Source organism: Pleurodeles waltl, chromosome 4_1, assembly GCF_031143425.1.
Source record: "Pleurodeles waltl isolate 20211129_DDA chromosome 4_1, aPleWal1.hap1.20221129, whole genome shotgun sequence".
Classification (NCBI taxonomy): domain Eukaryota; kingdom Metazoa; phylum Chordata; class Amphibia; order Caudata; family Salamandridae; genus Pleurodeles; species Pleurodeles waltl.
The window spans coordinates 191,262,310-191,286,523 of NC_090442.1; the positions used below are offsets into that span (position 1 = coordinate 191,262,310).

General features: G+C 42.8%; 1 protein-coding gene across 1 annotated transcript in view; it reads left to right on the forward strand.

The window, feature by feature from the left end:
- The window catches only part of ATP6V1E1 (ATPase H+ transporting V1 subunit E1), a 138,090-nt gene that overhangs the window by 70,252 nt on the left and 43,624 nt on the right, over positions 1–24,214 (forward strand). The window contains exons 6-7 of the mRNA XM_069228058.1: positions 15,440–15,508; positions 16,898–16,992. Coding sequence (XP_069084159.1) covers positions 15,440–15,508; positions 16,898–16,992 — 164 coding nt within the window. The remainder of the gene's footprint in view (positions 1–15,439; positions 15,509–16,897; positions 16,993–24,214) is intronic.

A 24,214-nucleotide genomic window follows, 5' to 3' on the forward strand; every position in this document is an offset into this window, starting at 1 on the left:
TTTCACTGCTTTCTCATTACTTTTTCGTGTTTGTGTGCCCTCTCCTTGCCTTTCCCTTGTTTTCACTACTTTCTCCTTGCTTTTTTCCCCCCATTTATTGTGTGCCTTCTTGCTTTTCTCTTGCTCTAACTGCTTTCTTCTTGCTCCTCCATGGTTTTGCGTGCCTTCTCCTTTCTTTTCCCATTTGTCTTGTGTGCCTTCTCCTTGCTTTTCCCCCATTTTCACTACCTTCTCCTTGCATTTTCCCCTTTTTTGTGTGCCTTCTCCTTGTTTTCCCCCTGTTTTTTGTATGCTCTTTCCTTGCTTTTTCTCGTTTTCACTGTTTTCTCCTTGCTTTTTCCCTCATTGCCGCTCCTGCATGCCTCCAGGTATTACCACCTAGTCCCGCCGCCCCCACCCCGGACCTACAGTGGGACGTGTGCTATAAGCTAACTATAACTTTTGCCCTTGCCATGCACTACGAATTACCCCACATTACAACACTCATAACATGTTATATAACATCATTGATAATATCTCAAAAACATTTGTTGTAAAATTATTGATAAGAAAACTGCATGGCTGGGCACGAGTTATAGTTACCTTAGGGTACGAGTTATAGTTACTTGAGAAGTGTGTAACTAACTGCTGAATTTCTATGATTTTGTGTGTGTAAAATGGGAACCTAACTATAACGCCCCTGTAACTTTGGGTTGAAAATATTTGTTTTGATGGCATGTGAGGTTGTAGAGACATACTTGGTGATAGTGCGCATGGGAATCAACTCTATTGTTACATTGTTTTCTTTCCGCCATCAGGCTCGGACGTGTTCTTCGGTGCTCTGGCTCGAAACTACCTCCTCTGGCTCTGTTTAATAAATCTACACCTAGATTCCCGTTGGTATTGTTCTCTATCGCTTTCCCTATCTCGCCCATTGATAATAAAGAAAACAGCCACTCGTCAATTCAGTGTGCTTCACTAGTGACCTTCCGGTCCTTCTTTTCTCATCTTGTCGGTCTCGAACTACAATGAGCTGCTAAAGGAACGTTCTGTGTTCCGATTTTGTCCTCACTGCCATGCAAAGTACCCTCATACCGACCTCCACCAGGTCTGTAACCTGTGCTTGTTCCCCAACCTCAACAAGGAGAACGGTGAAGTCTGTAGATTGTTCCAATAGAAAAAATATGCTGCAGGATTGTAGAGCGCCTTGAAAAGAGATGCAGCAAAAAGTCCTCGAGACTCCCAACATTGTCGGTCTCCATGACACTTGAACAGAAGGAAGAACTGCCCGAGGCCTTAGCAGAGGTGCTTTCTATTTTCAACTGTGAGCCTGATTCGGAATTACAACTCAGTGTGCAGATCCAAAGTCTTTCTTCGAGACAACGCACAGTGAGTACTGGGTGAACCTGTTCAACCTACAAAAAGACTGTTGCAACCAAAAATTCAGCTTCCAGGCCACTATTGCCGTCTGGCCATGGTAGGCACCGACCATCTGCTAAAGATGCTCTGTCCTCGGCTCCAAAAGCCAAGCTAAAGTATACCACTGCTATTTCGAACTGAATAGTCTCTGCGCTGATACAACCACCTTCCTCTTTGGCTCTGAGCATTTCCACCGCTATTACTTTGGCTCTGATCACCTTGGCACTGGAACACAAGCCATCCTAAGTTCTGAAACATACCATCTCGTAACTGGAACCAATATTAGAAACTATGGCTGAAAGAATCAACCCAAAACAGAAGAACATTCATATTCAACCTTCTACGGGATGTATTCTGGCAAAAGCAGTGCTCCGGACACCTACCCCATCTAAGTGCCAAATATATTTTGAAGAGGCCATCAAAATACCAGCTCCTACGAAAAAGAACATTGCTACTAGTCCTGTTCTTCCACCGTTGCCTTCTTCACTACCACCATCTCCTCGATCACCTCTACCTCTCTCACCACCACCACCAGCACCTACTTCACCACCTCATACATTTGTTGATATAGGTCAGGCTACACCTCAAGGCTCCCCACATTCGTTTACAGGGGAATCAAGGAGAGGATGACAGTACACATCAAACAGCCATAGATCCATTGGGCATCTATGACATTGATCTCTGAGGATAACGAGCCAGACCTTTATCCAGCTAAGCCTTCTCCACTAATGCACAATACAACATAATTTCAGGAATTAATAGCCTGGGATTTTCTATTTGAGACACTAAATTCCACTACCAGAGCGTGCCAGTATTTGCCTATATTAAAAGAGATGACAAGACATGCTGGGGAGTTCTTAAAAGTAAGGGCACATATTATTACTACTACACATGTAGATAGAAAATATAAGGCTGCATCTTCAGACACTCAGTATATTAAGGGCCAGCTTCCTCCAGACTCATTAGTAGTATCTAATGCGCGTAAAAGGGTGAACTCGCAGGCAACATCCGATGCCCTTCCTCCGGATAGAGTTCAGAGTAATTGACTCGTCTGGTAACAGAGTAGCAACTGTGGAAGCTCTCCACTGGCGCATAGCAAATACTGAAGGGTTACTGGTGAGATCTGACAGAGCCCATTGGGATCAAACGGAGGAATTATTATAACACTTCCACAAGGAGTATAAGAAAAAAGGGCAGCATATTGTTCAGGAGAGTAAATTAATCTCCAATAATTCTATTAAATGTGCCCTTGATGCAGCAGGCCCAGCAGCCAGGAGTGTGAATACAAGCATTTTATTAAGCAGACATGACTGGATACGCACATCTGGCTTTTAGCCAGAAGTGCAGCAGACAATATTAAAAAACATCTGTTTGGTCCACAACTTGCCAAATCTTTGGGGGTACTTGAAACTCCAAATACCCGTGGCTCCTTTCGGTGACCCTCATACAGACATGGCCATTAAACAACTCCACCCGATTTCACTACCTCCTCTTACAAACACCAATATCAAACCTCCCCTTTGATGTTTTTTTTTTTTTTTTCATAGGTTCATACAGAGGAAAAAAACTCCAAAGGGCGAGGGAAAGGTGCCTCCACTCATGCCACTCCCTCCACCTCCAAACAATGACTCCCTTTCAATTCCTTCGATCATTTAACAGCTGTCAGGGGAAGTCTTTTCCAGCTTGGAAAAATATAACAGATCGATGGGTGTTGGACATTACCCATCATGGTAATTGCCAGGAACTCATCAAAACACCTCCAAGTATACCATCAGGGAAACAAACACTTTCCAAAGAACATCTGGAACTGTTAAAGCAGGAAGTACCAGCTCTTCTTCACAAAGGAGCTATAGAACCTGTTCCTCTTCAACAACAGAGGACAGGAATCTTTTAACTGTATATCCTCTTTCCAAAAAAGACGTCTTTCTTCAGCCTATTCTAGATCTCATTCCCCTCAATCAATACATCCTTTCGGAAAAGTTTCATACGGTAACCCTACAAGATGTGCTCCATCTGCCACAACAAGGAGATTTTATGTCTGCACTAGGCCTAAAAGATGCTTACTTTCACATCCCTCACTCTCCCAACACACCACAAATATCTCAGGTTCATAATACAAGGAAAACATTACCAGTTCAAGGTGCTTCCATTCTGAGTTATTATTGTTCCTGGTGTTTCACCAAGGTTATGGCAGAAGTTGCAGCACATCTACATAGAGAGACTATTCATGGGTTCCCATATCTCGACGACTGGCTTATCAAAGCCAATATGTTAACATTATGCCATCAACACACACAAGCCACTCTTAACTTTCTTCATCAATTGGGTTTCACAATCAATGCACAGAAGTCACATCTACAACCCTCACAAGTATAACCATATTTGGGAGCTATCTTCAACACACATCTAGGACTAGCTTACTAGAATTCAGTCAGAATTCAAAACATCAAAACGTTAACTAAAACAGATACATCCCAATCAACGTATAACAATTAGAACAGTACAACAACTCTTAGGAATGATGGCATCTTGCATTCCAATAGTGCTATGTGTGAGACTACACAGGCATCCACTGCAGGGATGTCTGGCGAGCCAATGGTCTGTCTCTGGGTCACTAACAAGATCTAGTATTGGTGGACAGCCGCACTCATCACTCTCTGCAGTGGTGGAATAGACAAAACCTATCAAAGGGATGGCTGTTTATTGACACTGTTCCCCAGATCATTCTTACAGCAGACACATCCCTCACAGGATGGGGTGCTCATCTCCAAAACCTCACAAGTTAAGGGGCTTTGGAACTCCAAACAACAAACGCTACACATCAACTACCTGGAGCTTCAAGCAATTCATCTGGCATTGAAGGCCTTTCCAATCCACCTAACTGGCAAGATTGTATCAGTCCAGATGGACAACACAACAGCCATGTTTTATCTATAAAAACAGGGGGTGTACACTTATCACGCCTATCTCAAATGATCTGGTGTTTGGTAATACATCACTACATTCACCTATTAGTGGAACACCTTCTAGGCATAGACAACATTCTTGCCGACCTCAGCAGGCGACAGCAACAAGTCCATTAATGGGAATTCAACCCTTAAATCCTCCTCAAATATTTTCACACACATAGATTTATTTGCAAACGCAAGCAGTGAAAATGCCCAATGTTCTCCTGCAGACTCCTACACCCTCAATCCAAGAGCAATGATGTATGGATGAACTGGTCAGGGATATTTGCTTATGCTTTTATTTGTGGTTCAGAAGCTCAGGCAGATGTCCCTCACCCTCATTCTAGTAGCTCCAACTTGGGCTCGACAACCAGGGTTCACCACATTACTCAAACTCTCAGTAGTGCCCCCACGAGAAGCTTCCCGCTCAACCCGGATCTTCTCACTCAGAACCATGGAGAAATCAGGCACCCAAATCCAAAGGGACTCAACCTTGTGATCTGGCTCCTGAAGTCGGAGTTCATTTACCTCAGTCTTGAGCAAGAATGTATGTCCATTCTCAAGGAAGCTCCTAAACCTACAGGAAGTGCATGCTATGCAGCTAAATGGAAATTATTTGTTTTCCAATGCTATAGTAAAAATATTGATCCTCTCAATGCAACAGTGCAAAATATTGTTGGTTATTTACTGCATTTGAAAACTTGTGGTCTCCCGTATACCTCAGTACGACTACATTTACCAGCAGTAGCTGCTTACTTACAAAATAGACAACATTTATCTTTATTTAAAGTACCCATAATTAAGGCATTCATTCCACCAGGGTACTTCCTGAACCAGGTCGGAATCTCAATATTGTACTCCACCATTTGAACCTTCATTATAACTGCTCTTTGCAGTTTTTTTTCGTGGAAAGTAGCCTTCCTAGTAGCAGTCTCTTCACTTAGATGTGTCCGTGAACTCCAGGCACTAACTTTAGAAGAATCTTTCTTCAAACTACATAAGGGCAGAGTAATCCTTCGTACTAATCCCAAATTCTTCCAAAAGTTGTTTCAGCTTTCCACCTGAATCAGTCAGTTAAACTACTTCTTTCCACAACCTAATTCAATTGCAGAAAGGGCCCTACACACATTAGATGTTAAACGGTCATTGATGTATCATATTTACAGAACTATAGAGTTTCCCAAAACCAAACAACTATTTGTCCACCTCCCCCCACCCTCTACCCCCCTAAAAGGGCAACCTATATTGAAATCATGCATCTCAAGATGGATAGTTAAAAACATTCAGACTTGTTACTCAAAAGCTACTCGTAAAATATGTGCTTTGCTGGCCTTTCTAGGCAATATACAATAGTTTAAATCTGAAAGCATCTACATGGTCCACTCAACACACTTTCACTAAACACTATTGTGCGGATGTCTTTACATGCCACAAGCTAATGTAGGACAGGCAGGGTTATGTAAAAAAAAATTAAGCGACCAACACCCAGAGGTTAGCCATCACTTTTTCGAGTGCACTACTTAACCGTCTATGCGCAGCATGTGTATCTACAGCCACACTTGTCACTGAATGAATTATGTTACTTACCCTGTAAGTATCTGTTAGTGGCATGTAGTGCTGTAGATTCACATGAGCCCGCCCTCACCCCGGACACCTGTGACTGTTGCAGTGTCCTAGTCAATCACATATGCATGGACATCTCTTTACTATCACTCTCACACTCCATTCTCACCCCACTACGGGAAAACAATCTAACAATGGAGTTGATGCCCATGCACACGATCACTGAGAGGAGTCACTTTGTCTTGTGACTCGAGAAACGTATTCGCAGAAAAACAACTTGCACACATCAGGACCCAACACTAGATGGCAGGAGTATCTAAGAAGTCTTAAGTCACAAGGTATATAGTGGCTCCTTCTTTAGCTGGCAATGCACATGATCACTGACTCCATGTTAGATAGTTTTTTTCCACCATCGGGTTCAGACCTGTGCTGCGGGGTTCTGAGACACGTTTTTCTACGCTTCCTTTCGGATCCATTGGGTAGACTCTTAGACTCCGATATCTGGAAATTACTTTTGTTCCCTTTCCTCCAATCTACATCTTCTGGAGATTGAATAGCAGTGATTTCCTCACTGCTGGGCCTTGTACCCCCTCGTCTTCGATGTTAGCTCACCTTCTGGTGGTGAATGTACATATGGTAATGGAAAAAACGCTCTTTCAAAACTGGCCTTGGTATCATGCAAAGTTCCCCAGGACTGACTACCACCAGGAGTGTAACCTTTGCCTGTCTCCCAACTATAAGGACTCTATATGTGAGGCCTGCCTGACAATCTGTTTGAAAAAAACTCTTCGATATCAGCAGGGCTGATGGTGGGAGCACCATAGGATGCAGAGTCAGGCTTCCAATAACACCTCGACATCTGCGGGGAGCAGCCCTACCCCACTGTCAAGGAAAGTGCAGAGGCTGGCCCTTTGAGCATTCTGCTCTACCAACTGTCACCTAGCCCAGAGGCCATCTTTTTCTCCTGCTCTGATTTTAAGCACAAAGACCAGCAAGCTCCTAGTGTCTCCATGTCTTCAGACCCCGAGTGAAGACCTTGGCATAGAGCAAGAGTACATCCGAAGTAAAGACACACCTCAGGTCTCCAAGAGGCCAAGAGTCTAGGCAGAGCACTGGTACGAGTTGGGGTCAGGCTTTGAGTTCTTCCATAATGCCTTGGCCCCACTGCCTCCTGGCACCAGTCAGTGCCAACCAAAACCCTTGGAACCAATACTGCCCTGTACTCGGGTGCTACCCCGTCAAGTCCAAGGGCACTCCAGAGGCCTAGTCACTAAAGCCAGCCTCTGCTTTGAACCCACCATCGGGGCCAAAGATACCGTTGGCACCTAGGGCACTTTAAGAACCAAACAACACTTCTATGCGTAGGCCATTGGTGTCAACGACGGTCTGATCCAAGGTCCACGTTGACACCCCAGCCATCCGGGCCGAAGACTGCCTCTATTGTAGAGTCCGATGGCTTGGAGCAGTCTATCATTCAACGCCTTCAGGAGTAACAGAGTGCAAGGCCCTATTTTAGGCAAGTCAGGGGTCATGTGTACCCTATTTTGGGCAGGAGTCTTATTATACTAGGAGCAAAGAGTCCATTACATCAAACAGAACCGTTTTTTGTGCAGCACTCATCCTAAACTCTCATATTTCAAGGTGTTCTCCTATGTGAAGAAATAAGCAGCTGATGAAATAAAATGTGTGCCTCTGATCACAAAAGGAAAAGAGGAAGGCCAAGAAACACATGGTGCCAAAGCCTCAAGGCTGACTTCAAAGGGATGGGTTACACCTAGAGTCGGACTGAGGGGAAAAAAAAAAAAAAAGCCTTGTATAGAGGTGGCTGGCTAGTCCTGGTTGATGGACTGTACCCCGGGAGGGGGGGGAGTAGGCATACGTAAGTACACAGTTTGAGACCAATTTATGGTTCAAGAACATTAGTTTGGTCTAGCCGATTATTCAGGTCACTAGACCTGCAGGTCTGGTAAATGTTTTTTATGATTTTTTGTTGCCTGCGTTGGATGGTCAGGGAGTAGCTTCTTTTGCAGCATGACCCTATTTTAGGTTCACATGCAGTGCATATATACTGCTATCTGGTTGCTTGGTACCATAACTGAACAATAAAGACATTCTGTGTGGCTCCCCAGTATAAGTTCTATTTGACATCAACCGTAATCCTGCAATGCCTCTATCTGATCTCCATTTTAGGTTATTTTTCCCACCCAGAGGTTTGGAGGCGATCAGGTGAGCTGCAGAGAACTTTAAGCCTTCAGCTTTGTAGATACTGGATTTCTTGACTTTGAAGTCTGAGAAGTATATAAGGTGATCAAGTTTTGGCAGACTCCATGCAGCCCTTTTTTTTTTTTTTTTTTTTAGATACTCTACTAGGTTGGAGTATGATTATTTGGGAGATTGTTTCCTTCAACAGAGTTTTCTCCACCAAAGGAGTAGTTTACAATTAAATGACACTGTAGTGTTTGTGCTACCCTTGGCTAATGATCACTAATCTTTTAGTGTTTGAAGTTAATCATAGCACATTAGGCAAAGTAGAAAAGTATGACGTGCTTCAACACTTCGAGTTCAAAAATGTGGAATAGTCATTGTGAATATCTTGGTAGAAGAGATTCGGGGGAATGCAATACTGACTCGGCGGTCAAAGGAGTTGTTATAAATGTTGAAATTTCTCACAAAGTCTTGACATCTGGAATCCATGAGTTGATAGTGCCTCAAGCGCAATTGCTTTTGCAGATGAAAATAGGCCATCCAGTGCTCAGTGTTGAAGACATGTCACAAAGGAAAAATATTAAAGTATTAGCATTGAACTCAATATCTAAAGATAAGTCATTGAAGTCTCATTCTGTTTGTCAGTTCATGTCCCTCTCAAAAGACACTAGCAAGGAGAAGATAAATTGTTGACTTGACTGCAGAGACTGATTGACTTCTAACAGGGACAAAGGCATCATTCTCCAAACGCATTGATACTTATTGAGGTTCAAAAGTAGCATCGACTGTTGTTGTAGCTGAAAGAAGGAGAAAAGGTGCTTTGCCCTGAAATAGCTTTTTCTATTAGGAAGAAGCAATTTATACTTAAAACTTTAGACTCTTCAAATATCCAGTAACTACAGGGCACAAAAGATGAAGCTAGAATAGTGAACCATTTAAACGAAGAGAAGAGTATCATTAATGGGAATCTCAAACAAAAGATGTTTTTACATACGCTTTTCACATATAATTGAAGGCTTATAAAAGTCTGCTCAGGATCATGACACTGTCTGGCAGACTGTCACCTATTCCAAATGAAAGTATCATTTTTTTTCATACAAATGGTAAAACCTACAGGCACTTATGTAGTTAAAGTAGAAAAGGAGCATAAGGATTACATATATATATTTTTTTTTTAATTATTATTATTGAGAAGGTTAGACCCATTACCTATGTGCGTTGTGTTCTGTAATAAAGAGGTCTTCAGTATACCGTCATCAACTAGTTAATAACACCGTGCATTCAGAAACATAAACCATCTCTGCAAGACCCTTTGTATATTATCGACCTTTCATTGCTGGCTCCTAGTCTGCACTGCAAGGAAGCGAACACCCAACCCATTTTCACTAAGGCTTGCCTCAGATAAAGACAGTAAACTTCATGAAGTGGCTGTGAGAAAGAGGGAAAGTGCTGCAGTCATGCATCAGTACATTGAAAATTCAAATGCGTTCCTAAACAGATCTAGTCATCAATAGTGGAAGGAGATAGAAGAGCTGGTTAAGCATTTACTCCTGGAGTCTCAAGAAGTAAAGCATTAGTAGAATAGGGCAAAGCCAGATCAAACATGTTTAAAATCTTCACTGGACTTGGCTGGTAGAGCGAGCATGGAACACTTTACTGGCACTGTGCCTTGAAGACATGCAAGCTTCAAACTAAGTTAAGGCAAATGTTATTGATATGCACTTTACTGCAAAACACTTATTCAGCCCTCACCTGGTTGCCTTGCTTTGGAACATGAAGGCAGCCAATGATACTGGCTAGGACATGGGAGCCCTGCAATCATGAGTGCTCATATGATGAGGTAGTACATTACAAAAAAGCAAAGTTATGCTTAGTTTTAAGTTTTGAGTACATCACATCAATGCACAGCAATTTAATTCTACACACATCATTTTTGTGGGAGAATGTAAGGAATAGAGCAGAACTCTCGATGTTTTACTATTCCAGTCCAATAACTCCCTAGTACTGCTAATGTATCATACAACATTTCAAGAGGGCAGAGTAAAGGACTTCCTACAAGAATGGTAGGCCATAAATACACACAAGTATGTCTTAAACTTAATAAGATATAGCTATTGCATACAGTTTATGAAATGACCTCCTACTCTAAAATCAAAAAGATAGAAATACGCAGTGTAATTTTAACTGTTGCTTTAGGAAGTACAGAACTATAAAAAAAATCAAAAAAAAATCTGCCTAAACGAAAATAAGGAAATACAGTCCACATATTCATAGTACCAAATCAGTGTTCAATACTAAGATCTACACTAGATTTGAGATTCCGGTACAAATCGGTAAGAACCCACAAATGCACAACCATAACTCTACATGAAGTGAAGACTGCTAGGGAAAGAGGACTAACTAGCAACAATAGTCTTAATCATGTTCTGCTAAAAAGGTTAGAGGAAAAACTACCATCACACAAGGCTATCGCTAACCTTCCTACCTACCACCAACCAAGACAGACACCTAACTGAATGGACAACCCTGACCTGAAACAGCAGCAGTCATGTAGACCATCCACCCAGGAGACCCAACTGACCCATGTCCACACCACATCTACAACCCTGGCCACCACCCTGGCCCACATCAACACCTCCAGCATGCCTGCCACTTTCCAAGATGAATGGAAACTTGCAAAAATCAATGCCCTTCTCAAGAAACCCATAGCTCCTCCTACCATTGTTTCCTGCTATACTTCCATTCTATATAGTAATGCACAGTATTGTATTGAATTCTTGCACTATTGAATTCTTGTTACCATTGCTCTGTACTATCAATATAAAAATTGCAACACCATGTAAAGTTTAATATGCAAGGAGACACCCCCAAAAAACCACAGCTGACCCAAATCAATCTGAGCAACTTCCGACCCTTCTCTCTGCTCCCCCTTCCAACCAAAGTGATTGAGGGAGGCCATTAACAGGCAACTGACAACCCACCTTGAACTTCACCCTCTTCTGGACAATACACAATCAGCATTCAGAAAGTACCACTCTTCTGAAACAGCACTCATTACTGACACAAATGACAATCAAAACATTCTGGACCTGATAAGACACAGCCGTCCTCATCCTGCTCAACCTCTCTGCAACCTTCAACACTGTCTCACACAACAACCTCATCAGAAGACTTTATGAGACTGGCATTCAAGGATCCACTCCGAAATGTGTCTGTTCCTTTCTCACAGGGAGAACCCTAAGGGTCAGGCTGCCACCTTTCACATCAGAGACCAAGAAACTGATATGAGGTGTCCCTACGGGGATAGTCCCTCAGTCCCACTCTTTTCAACATATACATGAAACTCCACTCACCAACATCATCCGATCACAAGACATCACTGTCCTCTCCAACGCCGATTACACCCAACTCATCCTCCCCCGACAGACACAACAAACACCAGCTGAAGCGACTTCACAAACTGCATAACCATGATAGCAGACTGGATGTGTACCAACTGCCTGAAGCTCCACTCCAACAAGACGGACGTACTGGTCTTCAGCAGCAAGACCTCGCCATGGGATTCTATCTGATGGCAGTCTGAGCTCTAGGACCCTCATCCACAGACCACGCAAGAAATCTAGGGATAATCCTAGATTACAAGCGCAACATGACAATTTAAGTCAATGCAGTGTACTTCTCCTGTTTCCACATCCTACGCATGCTGTAAAAGATCTTCAAATGCTTCCCTCAGAACACCAGATGGACCATCACACAAGCACTCGTCACCAGTAGGCTGGACTACAGCAACACTTTCTATGACAGAATATCCCTACAACTCCTACTCAGACTCCAAACCTTCCAGAATGCAGCCGCATGACTCATACTTGACCTACCACACCCCACCCACATTGCATCCCACCTCAGGGAGCTTCACTGGCTCTTCATTCACAAACGCAGCCAATTCAAACTTCTCACATACACATACAAAGCCCTACACAACACAGTACTAGAATACCTGAACTGCTGCATACACTTTCACCAACTCACCAGACACCTACCCTCTGGCTTACTCTCATACACTCCCAGCATCTGCAAAAGCAAAACTGGAGGTCACTCATTCTCCTACATCACACTCAAGACATGGAACAACCTCCCTCAGCCCATCAGAGCTTCCTCCTCACTTCTTGAGTTCTGCAAGAAGCTGAAAACCTAGCTCTTCATATAAGCACCATGGGACCACACACTTACCCACCTTGCCCAAGTGCCTGAATTATAGGGGTGGGCGATAAATTCTGCTTCGCCAGCAGAGTTAGTGGGATTTTGGCCAATCAGCGTTACACTTGTAACATGGTATTCCGGCCAGATTCCGCCAACCACCATGTGGTGGAGTTATTTTTCTTGTTCCCAGCTCGCCAATGGTAATTTGGGAAGCAATAATTGCTGTCCCCTAGTGAGATCTACGGGCGTTAGTGAGACTTTCCCAATATGGGCGGTCGCAACCATTCTCTGTGAGAAAGCTACCACTCAAGTAGAAAATCTACTCAATCGGCATCAACACCATCTCGAGAAGCAGTGCCCTCTAGCAGGTCACGTGGTTCCATTCGTGCTGAACGAGCTCCTGGTGGTAAAAATCAGGGCAAGCAGCGCAACATGCTGATTTCCATTTGTTTGTGGAGCTCTACAGAATCTTGTGGATTTTTCATGTAAATTCACGGAATTCCACAGATTGAAACTCTGCGAATTCTGCCCAACCCTACTGGACACCCTCTCTGGTGATCAGTGTTCTATACAATTCAAAATACCATATGTCAACAATGAAGATTGGATACATTCTCTACCAGGATCCGTGTTCAGAACTGACTGTGTGGCTCCTGATGCAGTCTTTTGCAGTATGCCTTTTCTTTCTTTTCTTTTGTGGCGTTGAAAATGTGCTTTATATTAGTTTGATTTTTCTCCACTGCAGTTGTGAAATTTCTAATTCTTTGCGTTCATTTTCTCTTTTGTGCCTGACGAAATACTATTTCTGTGATTAGAGCATACAAATGTAGTCAACTGTATTTGTCAGATTCTTCGAGACTTTTATAGAACTACTGTGCTTCTATTTTTTTTTTTTTGACTGAAGAGGTTCTGTTGAGATTGGAGTCAGGTACTGTGGGGTTGTTTTTCTTCCATTATATGTTGGAAGTTTTGGCTATCACTTCTGTTGGTTTAGTTGCTGACAAAGAGAGGTTAACAATGACGGAAAATAGTTGGCGGTCATTTCAGTTTAATGGAACAGTTCTTATTTTTGTGATGGGTTTTGATGGAGCAAAGATTTTGCTGAATGTGTATTCACACGTATGTCGTACGAGTGGCATACTGGAAAAACATGAGACTTCAAGTCCCACCACTCCTGCGATAGAATCCATCGGAACACCAGTCATTGTCCTGATTTACTACTTTGACTATTCAGTTAATTATATTTTGTTTTTAATTAAGTACATTTCCAGGTTGGCCTAATCACGTAAACATGATCTGACAAGGATGTGGGTAGAGCGTCCTCCTCCTTGTCCACTCATGGCTACAGAATACACCCAAGTTTCTTTTTCTCATTGCATCTCTGTAATCCATATTTGGGTTCACAGGGGAATAATTTGACAAATTTTGTTTTTTCAATGTTGTAATTTTCTATAGATTTTTTTCTTTTTTTACTTTAACACATTGTGTTCTCAATCTTGATTTTCAGCATGTGCTGCTGTAGATCAGATGATAACCACTCACAATTACAGTTAATGATTTTATTTTCCAGCACTCCAGTGTAATCCCTAGCATAATTTAGGTGCTAAAAAGCCTTGAAGACGTAACTGCAGATGCTGCCTTCTTCAGCTCCAACAAAGTGGTCAGGGAGCAAATGACCACTTTTTTCGATCAGGCTTCACTCTAAGCAAGAAGTCCAAAACTGGGACACTTGTTATAAAAATAGTTGGGTTATTACTGTCAATCTTGTGAAGATTTCCAGCATTACGATACTCTTTTTGCACGAAAAGCTACTTGTAAAAGACTAAATTCTCCTAAATCCAGAATTGTAAATATTGAAACATACAGTAGAACTTTAAGCAACAACATATCTCTAGCATTGTAATATTAATGTTACATATGGAGGAGTGACTACAAAATTCTGCTATTCTTCGGCGGTTACGTCCAAACATTGAGAGCTTGTGCTCCAATAAGGTTCATGGGCCATATAACTGAGATTGTATAATCTCAATTTGATTTGTAAAATAATACTACTATTAATTATATCACCCTCTTCTGTCGTTAGGAAAGATTTATTCTTATAAGTTTGCAGTCACTCCTCAATTTGTAACACATGAATATTACAGCACCATAAATGTATTATTGTTTAAACGTCTATTGTATTTTTCATATTTAAAATTGTGAATTTATGAGAATGTACTCAAGTGTGTGTATCTTTTCAGCCCCGCTGTAGATCACATGCTGCGCACACTCATGAACTCTAGTGTTGGATTCAGAAGGCTACAAGCTGTTTTTCTTCAAAGATGCTTTCAACTTTGTGGTTATTTGTGATTCCTCTAAAACTCGCAATATACCAGGAAACCAACTCCACCTCAAATTTGTTTTTTTGTTTCTGCCACCCATTTTGGACTAGTTTTTTTTTAATTCTATGTCAAAACTGTGCAGTAAAAGAACTTTCAGCTCTGGCGGACCAGTTCACTGAGGACTCCTGCTACAGCCAGCACTGGCCCAGAGGGGACTATGCTGAAGAGCCAGGGGGCATGTCCTGAAAGAATCACTAGTTTGGGGGGGACTCTGTGAAAAACACTCCTCCTATATCCTGCCCTGCTTGAAACCGTGCATTTAAACAGAGCTGAGTGGGCCGAATTAGAATCCTGAGCTTGTTGTACCCAACCTTTACCAGGAAGAGAGGCAGTCTGGGCTTTATTCACTTTACAGTGATGTGTTCGGGATAGAGCATGCTAAATGCTCATTGAGCACCTCGGGCACTGGTCCCAAAATACTGCTTTAGTGAGGTGGCCCAATCTGCTATCATTCCTTGCTTTGTCTTTTTGTTGTGGCAATGGAGGTCGGTGTATGGTTGGCGGGGGTAATTACAGGTGTAATTGCATGTTTAATGTCCTAGAAGCCGACCAGGATCTGAGCACTGATGTGGATTTCTTTTTAGTAACAGATTTCTTACTGACTTTGTTATAATTTGTTATGTTTAAATTGTTCTGCTGTGTTCAATATGCACATTAGTTAAAATGTCTAATCACGTTAAAACCTGCTCATTACGCCTGGGGACCTATGTGTTGACCTAAGTATGGTGCTTTGTTTTCAAACAGGGCCTGTACCAGCTGCTGGAGCACAAAGTGGTGCTGCGCTGTCGCAAGCAGGACATTCCACTAGTGAAGGTACATGCGCTCTGATAACCCCTAGCATGCCAGCGGGTACTTAATTCGGTCATACGTGCTCTTCAAAGAGTGGATTGGAAATGGCTTCCAAGAGCTCTTCTCTCTGTGCAGCGGCAGAAATGAAAATGTACTTGATCGCTTAATTTTTCCAATGATTCAACCGCTGTTTACCTTTAGTTCGCAAGGACCTGCAAATATTAAATGTCTGATTCTACAACCGAGCATATGTTTGTTTCCTTTTAAAGTTTGCTGTTTCCTTTACAGTTTGCCTTCTGGCGACCTCCGGGTGGCTCTAGAAATAGCAAGTAAAATTTCACGGCATAACGCAGTGTTTATGAATCCTTGTTTTCTTAAAGCAACAGTTCTTCCAAAGAGGAATGCACTTGTTGGAAAACACTTCATTTTCATCTAGATTGCTGTGGCCCAGACACTGCTCCTCAGCATGACTGTGTGATAAAGTGAGAATAACCTTTATTCACAGACCTTTAACTTGTACACCCAGGTCTCCTGCCTGGTCTGTGAAACCCACCTATACTTATTGGGAAGAGCTTCCTCAGCTGCTAGGCTTGCTAAGAGTCCAGAAGACGCACAGACCTACCTTATGCACACACCGCGTGCTACAGATCAGTATGCATCTTCTGAGAATGGTAGGCAGCTCCTTTTGGGGACCACAGCCACTCATGAATTCAGGCTTCCTGAGTAGATGAGAAGCATGTTAAACTACCGAAGAACTGACTTGACATAGCCCAGCAGCAGTAATTACGTGGTGTGCGATAGGCAGTGGACTTGTGACAAAACGAACAGCTTAAATTAAACCAAAGGCCTCAGATTGTGCACAGCAACCCTGTTGTCAGGCTTCAGTGCTGGATGAAAAAAAAACCTGTTTTGATGTGCCATGTACAAACTGCATTAGTGACTCACGTAATTGTCTACTGCAGAAGCAGTGCTTATTGGACATTTTTTCTGTGAACTGTCAATGATGTCAGTGTATTAACTTCTAAAATGAATTTTGGTCGCTTTTCTCTTCTGCGTAAGGTTTGCTGGCAGGGAAGCCACAAAATGAACCTTAGAGGTGTTGTCCAAAGTGGTGTTACCTGAGCTTCAAATACGAGTTGCATAAACTGTATGGGTTGTACCGAGCACCCCACGATGGCTTGAAAACCCGAGCAAGGAATTAAAAACTACGACGTGGGCGATGGTATTTTTAGAGGAATGTGTTTGTACGAATATTGCGTAGACCCCTGGATTTACCAGCACTCTGATGTTATTCATTTAAGGCTAGCCTGCCCGTTACCTGAACTGAGGCAGTCTCCAAGACCACTTGTTCAGAACTGTGCTGTGACTTGCTGTGTGTTCGTCTGTACACTTAACTTCTGTTATTGTTTTCAGGCAGCGGTGCAGAAGTGTGTCCCGGAATACAGGGAGTCCACAAAGAGGGATATTGAAATTGTCCTTGACCAAGACAACCACCTGCCCCATGAAATGTAAGAAAGAGTTTTAGACGACAGGTTCACGTTATTGTCTTATAACATGCATAGATCAGTTTGTCTATTGTTGGTGTGGAATCCTTTCGCCTAAGGCATTCATGTAAAACGTTTGCATTCAGAGTTTATTGGTTTAGGTTCTTGATGTAGTGAATTGATATTATATCATGAGAACTTCGTTAATATATATTAACACTCAATTGTCTGACCTGTATCATGATGTGGGGCCACTTTTGTGCAAGAGATAAATATCTCCTCTGTAAAGATTGTTAATGTTTAACCAAGGTTGTATGTGTGTCTAATAACTGAAATTCATTTTTGTTTTGTTTTTAGTCTTTCAGTCCTCTGAGTAATCATTTCTTTTACCTTTAATAGTGATCCTATTGAAAAAAGGAACACCTAATGGGAATAAGGGAAATGGACCCAAACATGCAGCAGCTTTGTGAGGTTCGCAAACGTTACACAGTAGTTTTAAGGGAAACCGTGCCTCCCTAGAAACTGCTGGCTGGTGGTCATTCTCTTCTCCAGCACTGAGCGATCCTCATGCTTGGACCATTCCCCAGCCTCACTCTGGGAATCCTTGACATCGATGTTAACATAACAGGGTACCATTACACTCAATAGCATGGAAAACCGACCACTTGTAACCATTCCACCTGCCTGACCCAGAGCTCTTCCTCAGACAGAGGACTCCAACTACCAGATTTTCTACCGCACGTTCAGTGTAAGGGAATCCTCCGGAGCAAGTCACCATTTAACTGTTTGCAACGGATTGTTTTAGCTTTAACTTTTAACTTCGATTTCTACAGTTTTAACTCCAAAAGGCTGCAAAGTCATCTGATTTGCACACACGTATGTTGATAGAGATGATGAGGGAAAGGCGGGCGTCGTTAACCCCCTGCTTTACCAGCTAAATCGGGGGTGGGGTTCTTGATGGGCCTCTTCTGTCTTGAAGTTGGCAGACAAAGGCTCCTCATAAACGCAAAACGATAGGCGGATGAGTTGATGGATGTGTGAGTGAATTGTTGGATGAATTGGATGGATGGATGGATGGATGGATGGATGAGTGAGTGAAAGGACGGATGTACAGATAGATAGATGAATGAGTGAAAGGATGGTTGACAGAGGGAGGATGAATGAGTGAAAGCGTGGATGGATATATGCATGCATGGATGAATGAGTGAAAGGTTGAATGTAAGGATAGATGAGTGAAAGGGAGGAAGGGTCAGTGGATGGATGGATGAATAAAGTGGATGGATGAGTGAGTGAAAGGACAGATGGATGAGTGAAAGGGCAGGTAGATGAATGGCTTGATGAATGGGTGGACAGATGGGTGAGTGGACAGATGGATGAGTGGGGGTGAATGGATGGATTGAGTGTTTATAAAAAGTGAAATGAAGGCTGGATGGGTGGGTATATGGCTGGCTGGATGAGGGAAAGGGTGAATTCCTGGGCAGATGAGTGAAAGAGTGGATGGATGCGTGAGTGAAAGGGTGGATGGATGAGCAGATGAATGGATAATTGAAAGGATAGATGGCTTTATGGATGAAAGGAGAGGTGACTGAGTGAAAGGGTGGATGAATATGTTTGGATAGGTTTGAAGAATGATGTGTGGATAGATAGATGGACGGAATGGTGACAGACTGAATGTAGGATGAAAGACTGAATGTATGATAGAATGAATGGATGATAGAATGTATAAGTGAATTGGTGGATATATGAGGGTGGATGAAAGGATAGATGGTTGAATGGAAGAGACATAGGAGAGACTAGGAATCTCTTTTTGGGAGGGTCATGATTACTTCCTTCCTTGGATTGCTTGGTGTGGTAAGCGCTTTGGGGGATATTTTAATTTTCTGGTGACTCCCTTGGGGAAGAATGCACATCCAAAGCAGAGATGCCAAACACCAGTGCCGCTATCAAGACTTCATCACTACCGGGGCAAACAGGCATTATCCCCTGCGATATCGCTCGTACAGTTTCCACTGGAATTGTTTGATCACCATACAAAGGATAGTACAAGGCTCTTGCCAGAGGTGTTCCATTCAAAGCATCAGATTGAGGTTGCATCCGCTTCTTCTTCTAATGAACTGATTCATGCTCAGGATATAGATGATAAATCAATAGTTTATAATGATGATAATGGCAATATGGGTTACCTTGGCCTCCGGGAAAACATTCCTGGAATGGACGCGGAGTGAAATGAATTTGTTGCCCTGAATGACACAAGCTCAGACCAAATACTTACTGATTCTCAGTTGGATGGCAAGTTCCATTTGCTGATTGAGAAGGCTTCACAACGTTTTCGTATTCCTCTGTGGAGAAATTAAGCTTTGAGCAATTCTTCCTTGATCATGTGTAGTAGAAAGACTTGTGAACAATGAAGAACCCAATGACTTAATGCGTCAAAAAATATAAGGCAACTGAGGCTGCTCCTGCATCCTTAACTATGTTCAGGCTGATTCCGTTGTCTCTGCAGCTGTGCAAATGGCAGACTTCTGCAACTCCATTTACAGCTCCCCTGGAGGGTCACAAATGAAACTCCATTGAAAAACGGGTCAGTGTATTAGGAGAATGCTGTTAAAATTGCCAGTCCCTCTGTAGATATATTCTCCTAGGATCTGGGTTTGTTCAACCCAGACAAGACTGTATCTATGGATTTCAGTCATCTTTCTCACACCAAAAGAAAGCACCCTGGCTAGTTGAGCAACAAAGCCAAATAGGTAGAGGCAACCACACTTAAAAGCTTGATAACAGAAGTAGAGCCTGAATTAAACATACTCTACCAGTGGGAGACCGGATAAGCTGCTACTTTTAAGTTTGGTAGAAGATAAGACAGATGGTTACTAAACATAGTAGAACACGGACACATGTTATAATTCCCAGAGAAACCACCATCTCATTCTCCGAGGAAGGAGAAAAACAAGATTCTAAATTTAGAGATGGTCAAACTATTAAGGAAAGGTGCTATTGAGGGAGAGCCAGCTTCAGAAAAGTAGCTGGGATTTTTGTTCAATATTTTTTTTCCTCCTAAAGAAATCTGGCACTTGAGGTTGGTGCTAGATTTTCCAAGTCACGTCAACAACAAGCTCAGAAATGGATTCTGTATTGTCATGCTGCATGAAATACTGCATTTTAGCCAGAAGGGAGAATTTCTGGCCTCTTAAGGTCTAGAAGATACCTACTTCCACATTCCAGTACTTTCAGGGCATAGGAAATTCCTTCACTTTTTTATGGTAGGCCGTCATTTTCAGTTCAAAAGCTCTACCGGTTGAGCTGAAATCTGCCCCTCAGGTTTTCAACAGATGTTTGACACTAGTGGCAGTTTGCTTCTGATAAAAGAAAGGGTTGTATAGACTTTCCTTACCTCGACGATTGGTTACCTACCCAATACAACTTCTTGAAGATGCTAAGTCTATGGAGGTTCTGATAAACCTTGGTCTGGCTATCAATGTGAAGAAAACCGTTCTAAGACGTTTACCATAACATTGTAATCCTAGGATTGGTACGCAAGAAGTACCAGTGCTTTCTGTGTCTGGAAAGGGGGAATAAACAAATGTGAGTAGTGGCCTCTCAGTGAGGGTGATTCAAGAAGAACTAAACTTGCAGAAGGTGCAAGTATGCTGGGACTGGAACGACACGGTGGTGATCACCCCCACATAAAAAAGGCTCTACGGTAGTGGAGAAGCAAAGACAATATCTTCAGAGGAAAGAACTTGTCTTTTATCAATCACAACTATACATAACAATGGATACTTTCCTCCTGGAAAAGGGAGCACATGTGGACAACTTGCACAACAGCAGTCTGTAAACCAAAGAAGAGTCCTCTCTTCATATCAGTCCGCTCGAGCTCAGAGCAGTCACACAGGACCTGTAGGTCTTCCTTTCAAAAGTGAGAAATGTGCATGTTGTGATACGGGTAGAACATCACCAGCATGGTGTTGCATTCACAAATGAAGAGCTACATTTCTTCCTTTATTAGAGGAAGTTGAAATGTTTTGGATGACGGCTGTAGAACGCCACATTGATCTGTCAGCAGAACATGTGCCCGGCTTGCAGAACAAATAGATGGATAGTTTCAGCAGGAGTAGCTCAGAAAACCATGAATGGAAACTAGATGACTGGTTTCTGCAGCTCGTGTTCCAAAGATTGGGAAACTCCCAGTGTTCACAACCGAGTATAATTCCACATGTTCCACTTTTGCGAACAGGTGCTATTGCCCTGAATCTGCTTAGAGGCTTTTGCAGTGAGATGGTTTGGAAAGTTTATCTATGCATTTCACCATATAACTTTCATTCTAAGAGTAATCTGCAAAGTCAAGAGAAAGGTGCGGATTGAGTCTGATAGCTCCTGCTTGGCCATAGAGTGACATGTTCATCAGGACTCCATTTCGATTCAAGTGGAACACTCAGTTACTGACCAGAAAAATCAGTCAGATACCTTACCATAGCCCTCAAACCCTTCAGTTAGCATTCTGCCTTGTCAGGACTTTGGACCAGACGTATGACATAATTTTGCGGTTGCGAAAATCGCTGTTTGTGACCGCAAAATGGCCTTGTAACATTCTTATTGTGTGAGTCTGTATCCAGTTACTGACTCTCAAAATAGGGAGTGCGACTCGAAGTTAGAAAGGAGTGTCCCGAGGGCATCCTTTCCTAATTGCGACTCGCAGGGGGATAGTTCAAATTGGTGTTACCCCATTCACAAATGGGAGGGAACCCCAACGGACCCCTTCCCCTTTGTGAATGGTAACAAAAATGTTTTTTCAGAGCAGGCAGTGGTCCCACAGACCACTGCCTATTCTGAAAAAATGAAAAGAAAACTTTTCAATTTCATTTTTGGAATGCAGTCCGTTTCCTTTAAGGAAAACAGACTGCATTAAAAAAAAAAAAAAAAAAAAATTAAAACAAAATCTGCTTTATTGAAAAAGCAGCCAGACATGGTGGTCTGCTGACCCCAGCAGGCCACCATACCTGTGAGTGCGGCTGTTCGCAAATGCGTCGCAAATTGTGACCTACCTCATGAGTATTTATGAGGAATTTTCACGAGGCAGGTCTCTTGCGACCCATTTGGAATTACCAAACAGTGTGGTTATAACTGTTTTGTGACTCAAAAACGGATTGCAAATTGTGAGTCACAAAACTAAAGGGTCATACATCTGGCCCTTTGCGTTTTTTCCACTTTAACGTTCTTATTGATTGCAAGCAAATTCTCAAATCATCTAGGGCCCATCCACAATAAAGACATTCACTTTAAAAAGAAAATTGCCCAAAAGAAGGAAAAACTAAACCCTCTTGTAATGTTTCCTTTTTCAATAACGATTATATAGGTCAGGAGATTGGGTAGGCCTTCGTTATTTGTTTCAGGACTAACGAGTTTAATGAGGGGTTTGCTCAGATTATTCCCTCAAAAGTCAGGACTCTATTTTTGGGGTGCAACACAGTGTTAGCAGGTATAATAAGACCACACTTTCTACCAACCACAGATCTACAATACAACAGCTTTTTTTGAAAATAGCATTTTGTGGCCATAACCTCAACCAGAAGGGTAGGTGAGCTGCAAGCTCTGGCTGGTAAGGATCCTTGCGTACAATTCTCCAAAGGCAATGCGTGTTTGGCTGCAAATCCATAACTAAGGTCTCTTCGGCATTTCATTTGAATCAAAAGATATAGGGGCCGATTAGGAGTCTGGAGGTCCCAAGACAGCGAGACTCGCGGTGGTGGTCCGACCGCCACATTGTGAGGTTGGTGGGCAGACCTGCCAACCTCCCTGCTGGGATCGAAGATCCCACTGGACTGATGACGGTCCTGGTAGTAATCAGCCAGAGCAGCGCTGAACTCTGCGCCGCCCTGCTGATTACAGCCTTGTTCTCCGCCAGCCTTTTCGTGGCCGTTTTTACCACCATGAAAAGGCAGGCGGAGAACAAGTGCAGGGGGCCACGGGTGGGCCTCTGTACTGTTTATGCCCATGGCATGGGCAGTGCAGGGGTAAACCCTGCCCAGCACCCTTGAAATGAGCATTGTTTGCTGTGCAGACAGTGTGCATTTTAAGGGGGCTGGTGCACCCTGCGTGCGGCAGCATTGCTGCGGGCTCATTTATGAGCTGGTAACAGTGCTGCTACACCTTTCCCACTGGGCTGACCGGCGGAAACCTTGGTTTCTGCCAGCCAGCCGAGTGGGAAAGTTGTAATGGGGCCAATGGGGAGACTGCCAGAACCACGGCTGTCTGCTCGTCCGGAGTTTTGCGGATGGATGTTTCTGTCCACCAAACTCCTAATGACCCCCATAGTTTCCACACCTGCCACAGCAGCAAACAAGGGCATTTCATTCTCTGGATGTGAAAAGATGCCTCAGATTTTATCTACAAAAGACTTTAGTCAGTTGGACCACATTTCTTAACTTATGCCCCTTTGAATACAGTACTAATGCAACAAACATAAACTAGATGGATTGTTGCATGGGTTACTCTAAACCATACGTCCATGAACAGACTACTTTCTGGACCTGGCAACAACGGTGCCTGTGTTCTTAGAGTTTTGCTTAAGGAAATCTGTAAATCAGGGTCATGAAGAAGGACTAATGCTTTGTCAAAGCATTACTGCATTGATCTTCAGTCCATGAAAGAAGCAGTGGTGGGACAAGTAGTACTCAGGCACTTATTTTTATATTCCTCATTCCTGCCTTCCACTTTTTGCTGTTACTGAGCTAATCATCAAACATGTGAATCTGTGAAAGATTCAGTGCTGGGAAGAAAGCAGATTGCCTACCTGTAACTTCTTTCCTAGAGTCACATGCTTGATACTCCTCAATATGGCTGTGTCAAATTATAAAGCATGGTCATTGGAAGCCAGGGGAAGAGTTGTGGCCCTGGCAGCCAATCAGCTTGAAGCTCGAGTCAGAGGTGGACTGGTGGTAAATAATGACTTTAAAATGTTTTTGAGGGTAATGGTATACTGCTGTTTTAACATTGATTACCGAGGGTCCCACCCTGATGATGAATGATTCAAGCATGTGAATCTATGAAAGAAACCAGTGTCGGCGAACAGAAGGTACAGATAAGTAACCTGCTCCCTCCCTTTTTTTTCTGCCCCCCGGTGAAGCTCTGCCATTGAATTTTAAATTGAGCTTTTTTGGTTCGACTGCTACAAAGAATGTCCTCTTGTTTTGAGTAGCCATTCTTATAGTGGGAAAAATCTACTAAGGATCCTCAGGCCCACCGATTT